The 12,847-nt window shown below is 29.0% G+C and overlaps 1 protein-coding gene across 2 annotated transcripts in view; it reads right to left on the reverse strand.

Annotated features, from left to right (window-relative positions):
* LOC142334076 (protein FAM117B-like) overlaps positions 1-4,575 on the reverse strand; it is a 62,327-nt gene extending 57,752 nt beyond the window's left edge. For both annotated transcript variants that reach the window (XM_075381753.1, XM_075381752.1), the window contains exon 1: positions 4,164-4,575. In XM_075381753.1, the coding sequence (XP_075237868.1) occupies positions 4,164-4,395 (232 nt within the window). In that variant the 5' untranslated portion in view covers positions 4,396-4,575. The remainder of the gene's footprint in view (positions 1-4,163) is intronic.
* Between the last annotated feature and the right edge of the window lie 8,272 nt (positions 4,576-12,847).

A 12,847-nucleotide genomic window follows, 5' to 3' on the forward strand; every position in this document is an offset into this window, starting at 1 on the left:
TTATGTCTAATCATTTTAAACATAGAATCGATTTGAGAAGAATTAAAGAATCACATCCTTTTTGTAGCTCAAACCAGTCCATAGCATACACAAACATTCATGAGCTTTTTGGTGTGATAGTTTGTAAACAGCCAGATCCAAGTTGTCAACCAACTGGGTTGGTCTAGTGGTGAATGCGTCTTCCCAAATCAACCGATTTGGAATTCGAGAGTTCCAGCGTTCAAGTCCTAGTAAAGTCAGTTATTTTTACACGGATTTGAATACTAGATCGAGGATACCGGTGTTCTTTGGTGGTTCGGTTTCAATTAACCAGGCATCTCTGGAATTGTTGAACTGAGACTGTACGCATGCATATCATCCTCATTCATACTCTGAAGTATTATCTGAACGGTAATTACCGGAGGCTAAACAGGAAAAAAGAAAAGAAAAAATCCAAGTTGTCGCGTTCTTCTTCTTCAACTGTCAGCTAATCATCTTTTCGTACTTCTACAATCTTGTCGTTGTACAAAATTTGGTACCCTGGATCATTGTCATTGCTGATGACAGGGGACATATCATCAAAATCAAATACAATGGAAATTTGGATGTTACAACATTTTTCAGTATAGACTGTGTACTTTATGGTTTCCAAAAGCAGGTATTAAAGGTGTATATATGTAAATTAAAACCACAGGAAATCTTATGCGACCATTTTTAAGCAAAGTTTTTCGCAAAAGTTATCAACTGGCTACCTATTCAATTTGTTGGTAGCTATTACTTTTTAAAGGAATAAAGTTCATAAAAATCAAACTCATCACTTTGCAAAACCAAAAAAAAAATTATAAATATTTTGTATAAATTATCGATTATTAAATTGGAAATTTAATGTTTTGAACTTTTTTACTTCCTAGAACGAAGTAAAGAAAGTATTGTGATCGCAAAAAATTTTGGTATTTAGATTTCAACGGAAATATCCACTTTGACCATCCCTGAATCCATAAGTGTCCAAAAAAGCCCAAAATCCATACAAATTGGACTTTTTCTTAACTGCAATAATAAGCCCTCATTGAGATCTTTTCAGCAATATAAGTGGTACTTATTTTCATTGGTTCCAGAGTTATAGCCAAATAAAATTTTAATTAATTAAATATTTGGATCTTAGGGAAAGACAATCGGTTCAAATCGAACTTAATCAACTTTTTTATTTTATTTAAATAAGTAGATTTATTAACCTCTCATTGTAACAAAAATGTTTACAATGAATAATAATTCAATAATTAAAAAAAAAAAATGAAAAAACATCATAAGTTTTTAATGAAATAAAATTTTATGTACTTTTCATTAAAAAAAAAAAATGTGTAAATAATTTAATAGGCGTACAAGGAAGTCATGTGTTGTCCACATCAGTTTTTTTTTCATAAAAATTGGTTTAAGTAGTTTTCAAGAAAATTTGGATATAGACCAATGTTATTTTTCAAACATTACATTTTATTTCAAAAATCCTTCTTTACGCGACCTTCTTAAAAAATTTGAAAAAATGTAGTCACTTCACAAATTATTAAGACTTTTAATAAAATAATAAATTGTTTAATACAGAAGGGCAAAGAGCCTTTTTACAATGTTTTTTTAAAATAGTTAAATGTAAAATAAATAGTGGTTTGAATGAAGAAGATGTATATTACATCATCAGGAGATAAATTTTCCACAGCCTTGTTGAGCACAAACTGACAACAAAACATTAAGGTTTTGTTTCAGTAATGCAGAATTTTAAGATGAATCACAACTAGTTATAAACTAAACTAGGTTATTCCCAATCTTTAATGTGATATTCAAATGCAGCCCTGATAGAAAATCTGCTTTGAATTACTTTCATATACTTCAAATAAATATTGTAACAAATCTAGAAGGCTATTTTATTGCACTCAAACTTATTTAAATATGAAAAACTGCTTATAAATAAATACAGAATATCAACTTTCAATGAAAAAGTAATATTACAAAATGAAATAAACAGAAATTTTCCATTACTCTTTTAGTTTTAAAATATCACTATAGAACAATATAAACAATTATTCCATCTCTAATGGATGTTATAACCTGTAAATGTTTATAAAGCAAAACAAGAAAATGCTTAAAACTTTACCACAGTGTTTAGAAATGTATGCTAATTCTGTGGTAGAGTAGTACTGACTCGGCCTTTCATCAGGGTTTGAATCTCAGTCAAGCATGGCATTTTTATATGCAAAAAAATTCCATTTCCGTACTTCCACGGGTAAGCTTCAAAGATTCTGAGGTGAATTAATTCATCATGCAAAAAGAAAAAAATTTGATAAGGTTCAAGCACAAAAGATACTGATTTCAGGACCCTTGAGTTTTGAAATTTGCTAATTATAAATAAATTTAAAACATTAAATTGTTGACTAGAATGCTATAAAAAAATGATCAAGCATAAAAAATCAAGTTTGTAAAGGGGCATTGATGTTAATGCAATGATAGCAGCAACAGCAGAATGGAAGAAAACTGTTGACAATGATGGAAGTTATAATTAAAGGCATATAATAGCAATTAAAGTTATTTTTTACGTTGTTATCAAAATTATAGGCCAAACCTAATGATAATTATATTAGATAACTAAATAATCTAATTAATGTATTTCTTGAAATCTATATTGTAGGATATTTCATTACAATATTCTATCTTAATTTTACTACATAATTTCTGCTAATTAACTGATTTAGTAACATATATCTTTATTTACTTTATATTATATCTTAAATACAACACAATTCTTCTTTAAAGAGAAACTTGTCAAGGATGAATTGTTTTCTTATACACCACCGATTTACATTTTAGAAAAGCTTTATTATATACCAAAATTCTCATGAGTACTATTATGCATTAACAAAATCTATAAGATCTCTCTTTTACTTGCAATTTTGGTATCATGCAAATACCATCAGTACCCACTGGTTTATTGTAAAGCAGGAAGAAATTAATTAACACACAAGTAATATTACCAAAGAGAAGAATAACAAATAAATAAATCTTAGTAGTTTCACAGTAATCAGTATATTGCTTTTAATTCTATCATATCAGTTTTATAATGCACATTCAATTTGATATTATGATTCTTTATTGGTAAAGCAAAAACATAAAATGCAGTTAGAAAAAATATCAATACATTACTGTTAAAAAAAATATATTATTTTTCCTACGCAAAACCTTTTACTCAATCTGATTAATTTTAATAGGTATTGTATTTAGATTTAATTATTTAAATAGTTTATTTTCTTTCATAGTAAAAAAAATATTGGTTTACTTACTGTAATGCTATTATTATTTTAGCTTTAACAAAATGCAACTTACTTGTACATAAATGTAAGCAAGTTATTTCTTTTTAATGGGGGCTTAACGAATCCTTTTTTAATTTATTTACACCACTAAAAAAATTGTTAATTAATTACAATCTTGGATAATTTTGTTGCAAAACGTCTTCTACCTAACTTATGGAAAAGCGATTATTTTTTATACATAAAGCTTTCAACATTTATATAAAAAAGAAACAATTTTTTAATAAATCTATTTAATCCTAATAAGTGTAAAATAGATTAATAAGGTTAACAGTTAAAATATAAAGTACTTAAAATTTTTGTTCTAAAAATACCTACAGATAGAACCTAACATTAATTATTTAAAGAACCAAACGTTAATACATAACTACAATTATAACAGATATCAAATAAAAGGTACCAAAAATATTAGTTTTATATTAAAACAACGAAGGCCACTATTAATTTTTGTGAAACGAAAACTTTTTTCTAAAGGTTTCTTTGTTATCAGTGAACGACGTACCGGTACCGAAACTTTCAATACAGATATATATCAATCAATACGGAAATAACATTAATTCATTACCTTCAATTAATAAGAACACTGTATTCTTCTGGATTATAAAAATAAACACTATTCTGATAATTTACAATTAATCTAGACACATTTATCTACGAACGTTATCTTTAAGACCACCGATAAAATAATGGATAACGCAAACAAGGAAATCTAAAGAAACAAAGGACCTGTCAAATATGTTAACATCTGGTATGATGGACCGGAAAAGTTTTAATACCAGTATACTTCAAACAGAAATACATATAATACTGAGATATTCAATTTAATGCACTTACCTTTACAATTGAACGCACCAGGACTCCGTACTCTAGTTGGCGTTGTATCAGGAGACGTTCTAGTTTTCCATAAAGAATTCGGTGACAATATAGGACTATTACTTTTACTTTTCTTTAAATCTTTACTGTTTTGTCTAGTTAATGAAGACATAGGTAGAGTCGCTTTCATTGGACCCTGTTTTGATGATGGAGAAGATTTTTTCACCCATCCTTGATTGCTATTACCGGACATTTTGACAATTGCACTATAACCAATTTTACCTTTTATTAAAAAAATTACATATAATTATTACTTGATTATCGTTTATATACATTATAAATCCTATAATCTACATATTAAACAAATAATAATAAATTATTTTATAAAAATACATGAAAAAATAATAAATATTTCGAGACATCACCATTTTTTGTTGACAATACCACTTGACATAAAGTAACTGGCAGAATTTGTTGGCATCTGTAGATGGCACTAGTAGTCTCTACATGTGTCGTGTACTAGCGGTGAATTTAAAATCCTGATCATGAATGAATGTTTAAAAAATCTTTTTAGAAAATAAGTTATTTTAATAAAATGCAAATTATTACCATTTTTATAGAAAAGTATTATTCATAAAATTAATTTATAATTTTATATACAGTATTTGTTAAGAAAAGACAACAATATTACTTTAAATTATTACAGAAATATGAATTATTTAAGTGTATATTGCAGAAAGAAAACCAAATTATTTCTTTCAGATCATATTAATCTAAAAAATGATTGTTAAGAATTCTGCCACCAAGTCTTAATATTGGAGTCATCAAGACCAGCATTTTTCATTACAGATTCTGCAAATAGATTAAAAATTAAAGGGATAAGATGTAGAATTTTCTAGTACCTTGATCTTATACCAATCAGTGTCACTATATGGCAGTGGTATATGGCTACTTGGGTAACGTATAGAGACTTGATTAAGCATACAAGATGTTCTGACATACCCATTGCCCAAGGACAGTTGCATAATATGTTTTGGCCGTCAAATGCCTTGGAATAATCAACAAAGCATATAAATATGTTTTTTTTTTTAATTCTCTGGATTTCTTCGTTACCCATAGAATGTTTGCAATGTCTTTCTTTTGCCCATCCCCTTCTGAAACTGACCTGGGCTTCGGGTAGTTCTATGTTAATGGTCACACCAAGACATTGTTGAATGGTTTTCAGTAAAATTTTATTAGTGTGGAGTTTCAGTATGATATTAAGTAGTTTGAATAATCTTTGGAGTTGCCTTTTTTTTGGATAAATACTGATTTTTTTTTCCATTCTTGTGATAAGATAAATGTATTCCATATGTCCAGGCAAAGAAGGATCATTGATGCAATGGATATTGGTGAGAGTAGTTTCACCTTGATATACCATCAATATTTGGAAATTTCTGTTTGGATAGCTGTTTCATTACCCGTGCAACTTCTTCTGTAATATCTGGTTCCATTTATGTTAGCTCATTTTCTTCTGACGAAAAATTTTTACGACCCAGTTTATTCAACAATTTTTTTAAATTCCTTGATAAATCCCTATCTCCATTCTATAGGAAAGAACAGTGAAAACATAGCATCTTGCTAAATAAATTTTCAAACTAGTTTTAGTAATAGTGAAACTATTACTTTCATACCAAATTTATTTACGTTTTTAGAAAATGTTTATTTAACATTTTTAAATATAAATTTTGAATAATTTAAATTATGTATATTTATTTTCATTATCCAGTCATCAAATTAAAATTTTGTTTAATAATTATATTTTCATCACAGCTTTTTATTGAGTATTTTTTTTCAAAAATAAGAAGTTGACATAAGATTTCAAATATAAGAGATTTTTTTTTTAATTTGCTACTGTTAAATAAATGTTTTAAAAATAAATCTTTTATTAATATATTATATAAATCACAACAGGAATGGATAGATTATGCAATTTCCATATTTAAAAAAAGGGACTTTCCTATCTTTTAACTGGATAAATCAAGAAAAACTATGATAAAATCTTGATGACAAAAATCTTGATCACAATCTTGATCTTGATAAAATCTTGATCACAAAATATGTAATTAAATATAAAACAAAAATGTAAGATTCAATTAAAGTCTATATTAATTTTTTTAAATATAAACACATGAAATAATACTGATCTATACACGAAGATAATAAATATAAAAAATGACTACTGAATAAATTACCATTCCATAAGGCATTAATGAAAATTATTTGAGTACATATTTATGTATACATTGAACAGATTCAGAAAATGAAACATTAATTTAATTTTTTTAATTAATGTTTATTTAACTAAGTAACATTGTTTCTATAAAATAAGATCTTTTAATCACATTTTAATTAAATTGGTGGGAAGATTTATTAATCATTTTGGTAATTTATTAAAAAAGCCAATGAAAGTAGAATATGATCATTTCTTTTAAGCTGAAGGATTGTAAATTTTTAACAAAGACTACATTCATAAATACAAACACATGGATATTTATTTCTAATACTGATATTTTCTCATTTTTTTTAAACATGTATTTATTCTTTTTTCTTTAGTATTATCAGCATAATTAGATTTTTTATTGTATTTAAGTGTTTATAAATTTCTTGAAAGCATACTTTTTAATTTTTTATTCATCCTTTCTACAAGCATGTAAAAGATGACTACAAAATAAATTACAATTCACAAGGCGCTAATGAAAATTATTTGAGTACATATTTATATATTTGTTGAAAAGATGCAGAAAATGTATTTACACTTTTATTTTCTGCGTTTATTTTTATAAAAACATTTATTATTATACATTCAGAGTCATCGAAAATGGTTGCAACAATTTAAAAAAAATTGTATCTCAAACTATTAGTGGTAATCAAACAATGTTGTACATCCCTCTTTTTTTCACAGTAGATAATGTTTTTAATGTATCCCTACAGAAAAAAGTCTAGGGGGTGTTAAACCTGGACTTCTCAAGAGCCCAAAGCACACGACTAGCCCTACCGATCCAACAACTGGAGAATCTTTCATTGAGAGCACATCAAACACCACGCTCTTCTGATGTTTCAGTAGCTCTCAATTGTGGTTTGTTTTATGAATATCCAGTTTTGGCCGCTTAACTTCTTTCTCTTCATTTGCTTTCTTTTCTTGGTATTTTTAATTTGTTTTCTCTAACTGTATCTTTCACTCTGCTGCTGTCTATTTCTTCATCATTGTAGAATTTTGTTTGTTTCCTTTTCTACATGCTTGCTGAGATTTGGTATCTTTCAATATTTCTTTTTTAAAAATAAATTATTATATTATTACAGTTATCATATTATTACATTTTTAATATCCCATCTAAATCCTCTCCCTAATGGACCAGACCGAAGTCTATAATTTAACCTAAGTCTGGGGTTTGAATTAAGTTTTCAGTAAGGGAATTCAGGACTAAAGTTTGTTGTGATCAACATCTTTGGTGGAATGTTGTGTTTAATTTGCCTGGAATTACGAGACATTTACAAAATTGGCTAGGTGCGGGGTTCGTACTTCTGGAAGCTCAGTTACCTAGTTCATTGGGATATGATGTAGGACATTCAAGATGTCCGAACGAGGCCTACAGCGAAGGCAAAAGCTGAGTTAATAAATCACCAATGCAAATGTCTACCGAGGCATTTACATTGGTGGCATCCCAACGAGGCCAGGCTTATTACTGTGAGATGTAAAAAGTCAGAGGGCGATAGACGACTCCTGTTAAAGCCCAACAGGGCCAGGAATGGGTGGGGTGGTGTGGTGACCAGAATGTCACTAGGCAAGTGTCTTCCCCTATGAGGTTGGGATGTCCTTCTAAATAGCACTATAGCAAAGCTATAGCTCTTAAGGGAAAGTATTGTAATTGGTCCAATTTGGGCATGTATAATTTTCATCAGTTCTTGACGTTTTGACACCTAAGGAACCAAATATACTAGAGGGAAATTTTCTGGATGTTAATATTCATATGTACGTGCGCGCGTATAAATGTGTGTGTTTGGTGTTGGGCTATAAATCACCCTTCTATTTTTAGGACTGTATGGAGCATTGATGCCATTCAATTTTCAACTTAAAAGGTCAAGGAGGTGAGGCTGTGGAGCAAGGTCACTCTCAGTATCTCAAGATTTCGCTTAATTAAGGTTATATTTCTCTTCGGCATGTCTGTTAATGATTAAAAATAACATTTGTAAAATTTGTTTTTCAAAATCGCATCCCATTCCAAATAATACTGTTGTAATCGTCTGTTATGTTGTGACTTTACAGATGACAGGTAGAATTAAATAAATGAATAATATTTAAAGTGTAAAAATTTAACTCGGTCTGGCTCGGTCTCTAACTCGATCGCCCGGTCAACTCGTATCTGGTGCGTTAAGACTCGCGGCTACACCACTCTGCCGACTGTACAAGTGAAATTTGTTCTATGTAAGTTGTGAGATTACATTAGTTTAGTCACAGCCGACCGTCACCGTTAGTACCGAATCACCCGCGCGAATTAATTACGGTATGCACGCGAGCTTTATTTAGAAACATTTAACTAAATTAACGAAAACATATTACATTTAATTAAAATAATAAATATTTTTAATTAAGTTGTGAGTAAGCCGTGTATCAGAAATAACCCACTTTGAGTTTCCCGGAACGCGGCTTTAGACGCATTCCGGGAAACTCCGGTATCTTCCGGTATAATATAACTTTGTTGTCAGCTTTTTATTTCCCCCACAGAACGGAATTGTTTGAAGTAATTAAATTCTCTTAAGTTACAAAATCTCTTCGTAAACTAAGTAAGTTTTTATTTTTAGTGATTTTAATTCTTTTACACTGAAGCAAACAAAAAAAGCAGTTTTATTCTATGACCTGGAGAATTAGTTTCCATTATTATAAACTAGCATCCCAGTCCCGGCTTCGCCTGCACTATATGGTTATTTGCGTCTCCCATCGTTATAAGGGGATATTTAGCCGGTCATGTCTCGTTTCGCTCGCTCATCCCGTCTAACCAGAGAGCTCTGCCCCTTGGATCTTGGTGTGTTCATTAAACTCATACTTTTGAGAATCATAATGATAAATAAAAATTAAAGACTCTTCAATTTATAAAAAATATCTGTGTATTGTAATTTCCTTGTAGTTTGATCAATACAGGACCAGAAATTGAGTGATCTAAGAATGCGGGTTTCAAAACAGTCGGCCTCCATCTTAAAAATATTAGTTATAACTGGTTACCCGTACTTCGTACGGGTAAAAATATATTTTGCCCGGTTCTTAGCGTTACCCGACCAACACTACTAGGTGTATACGTAGGCATACTTCGTTTCTCGTTCTTTTATTTGATTTTTAATTATTTTTATTATACGACTGCCCAAAGAACAGTGTAATGTTTTACGCTGAAAAAAATTATTCTGTATAAAAATAATATATGTAAAATTCTCACCCGCACTCTTTAATTGTCCTACAGTAGTAATTAAGCAATGTTTTTTTTTTGGCAGTCGTGTCTTTTAATTTTTATCTCTTGCTTTATGTTTTTTAGTCAAGCACAGCCAGTCGCTTGGCACGAACAATAACAGTGGCTGTGATTGTTGAGCTGCCGCGCCGTACACCATTGCACTCCTTAAAATTGTTAAAATTAAAAAAAAAACCGAAAATGGTTGTTAAGATATTTATATGAAGAGTTCTTGTAAGCTCCAATTTAGTGAATAACTCGTTTAGAATAGTCGTAAACGGAGGAAATTTGTAATCATAGTTCAATTTTTTTTACCTTTCTTCACTCCTTTCAGGAAATTAGAAAAATTATAAATTTCATTGTTACTTCATTTTAACCTTTTAAATTCGGAATTTCGAAAAAATCCTTTCTTGGTGTGTAGTTACACCGTAAGAAGAACATTAAAAAAATTTGATCAACTTATGATGTTTTTGCTGGTCGTTAATGAATCAGTCAGGACAAATTGCTTTATAGGTATAGATGATACCATTTATTTACAATTAATCAGTTTATTTGTGTTCATAAATTTTAGACGGTAAATTTACACTATATTAAAATCCGCTTTAACAGCCACATGATCTACTCATGCTGAATCGACAGTCAAAATCTATCAGATCGATTGATCTACATCTCGATTCAGCTTCTTTCCTTAAGATTTTCTCTTTTATTTCGGACAACTGATATAAATGTGTTCTATATACGAAATTAACAATGGAGTATTGTATTTCTACCCAAATTAACGTCGCTGTGTAAAATTTCACAATTTTATGATATCAGGATATGAAATCTTGCATTTGAGGGCACGGTTGAACCGTTGTAAGTTAAAGAAAAGCACGTGCTATTCAACGTTTACATTTTCTAACGTTTTACATAATAACATCCATTTGAAAAAATCGGTCAATCATGTTTGCTTGGAGTATTTTAATTGTAAAATCTTTGGTATACATTATTTAATCACTTAGCATGTGTAATCATAAATACTATTTTTAACTTCGACAAATATTTTTAATTGTAATGCTTATAGAAAATTTTAGAAAATAGTAAAACTGGATACTGTTCAATTTGATTTCTTCGTCACGTTATTCAATATTGTTTTCAACAGCTGATTTGCGTTATATGCATTGCAACAATGAAAAATGATGTCATAGTTATGAAAAACAGTTTAACATACTCCTTTCTATTATGAAACAGATCATTGTTTACACTTACCAAACGTAGGAAATGGGTTGGTTGTAACAAACAAGTATTATGATACTCTCGTTGAATCATTATTGTTGTGTCCACCATGACTGTATTTAGTAAAAGATACAGAACTTGGTTTGGTAGAACTTTAAAGAAGATTATATTTTACTTATTATTGCCGAAGATGAATGGTGTGCATTTTTTATGACCGCACAATTTTATTTCGACAGTGACTATATACACAGTACCATAATTTTTGGATGTATATTTTTACAATTTTTCTTTTTTTTAAAGAGGAAATTTTAAAATTTATCATTTTAAAGAGGAAATCTTAGAAGATATCTGAATGTTTATACAGTTGTTACTAAACTTGAAGCTGTTGCATGGCACCAATTCATTAGACTGTAAGTGAGAGTATTTGTACTTCAAAAAAGTTTTAATGGACTGAATTTTTATTTGTTATATAATCTATGCAAGAGCTTAAAATTTGCGGTAATGTTTTTTTTTTCCCATAGTTTATGTATTAACATTTCTTACTTATATATATTTAGAATGGTTTAACAGTTTTTAAAATATAAAAAATGGGGCAGTCAGTCATTACTGACGATTCTTTAGGTTCATTTACGGTAAGACATTTTTAGACATTGAAAAATTAATTGCACTAAAAAGTAATCAAAATGTTAAATATTTTAATTTCTAAATTTAGGTAGTATTAAGGTATCATTTATTTTACAATAAAATCTATGATAGAAATGTGATAAATGTTCTGAAACTGATTTTCTGAAAACTAGTTAGTTTGTGTGGAAGAAATTTAAAGATCAATTCTGTTTGCTCATTTGTGTAGTTTTTGAATTTTGATTTTAGTCTAGTCCTATATCTCTTGTGAAAATTGCAATATAGTCTATGAAAGCCAGAATATTTGTTATGAATGTAGTTTTAGAGCCCATTTTCATGTTTCTTGTACATTTAACTTAAGTTCTTTCTCCTATTCTCTTGTAATGTTTTCAAGGGCACACTTAAATGGAGACATTCCATTTCCTTGCCTTACTACAGTTTTAATATTGAATGGTTCTGAAAGTTCCCCAAAGAATTTCACTTTTGATTTTGGTGTTTAATGGCTAATAATATTTGTCTTTGTAAATTATTAAAGGATTTAAGTTGAAATTCCCTGTGGAAAATCAATAAAAATTGTAACTAATTATGGGTTTTTAATTTTTATATAGTAAAATTTTAGTTTAAAAGATTTGCTCCATACAACTTCTTCAAGGTCTAAATCCACCTTGATATTTTCAGATTTCTTTTTCTATTGTTGGTTATATTTTACTTAATATTTTGGACAAAATTTTGTATGGGACTGACAACAGTGAAATTCCTCTAATTAATGTTTTATTACCTTTTCTGTGGAGGGGATGTATTAAAAAAGTTTTTTTAGTTGAAAAAAGATTTTAATATTGTATATTATTTTTTATAGTTTCTAATATTTGATAGAATCTATTTATTTTAGTTTGAAAAATAATAAATTAAGGTTTTGTTACAGTAAGGGGCAACCCGCAATCTGGTTTTAATAACGTGCTGTTGCCACTAATTTTATTATTTCTTTTATTATCTTTTTTTTTTTTAGGGAGAAAATATACATAGCTCCATGTGGCGTCAAGAAAAAAAGGATTAAACCAAATGATTTGCTTGTAAAAGATATTTATGGAAATAATTTACAGATTCCTGAACCAGAGAAGAAACTGAATGTACACCATTATTTATGTGTGCGTATACAGGTAATTAGAATTACATATTTTTTAAAAATTATTTAATAAATATTAGAATTTTAAAAGTATAGTAAAATCCTGATTGTTACTAGTATCATTTTTTGTTGTAATCTTGTGTGCGCATTTGGGTTGTGTGTGTGTGTGTGTGTGTGTGTGTGTGTGTGTGTGTGTGTGTTTGTGTGTGTGTGTGTGTGTGTGTGTGTGTGTGTGTGTGTGTGTGTGTGTGTGTGTGTGTGTGTGTGTG

This window comes from Lycorma delicatula, chromosome 13 (assembly GCF_047948215.1).
Source record: "Lycorma delicatula isolate Av1 chromosome 13, ASM4794821v1, whole genome shotgun sequence".
NCBI lineage: Eukaryota > Metazoa > Arthropoda > Insecta > Hemiptera > Fulgoridae > Lycorma > Lycorma delicatula.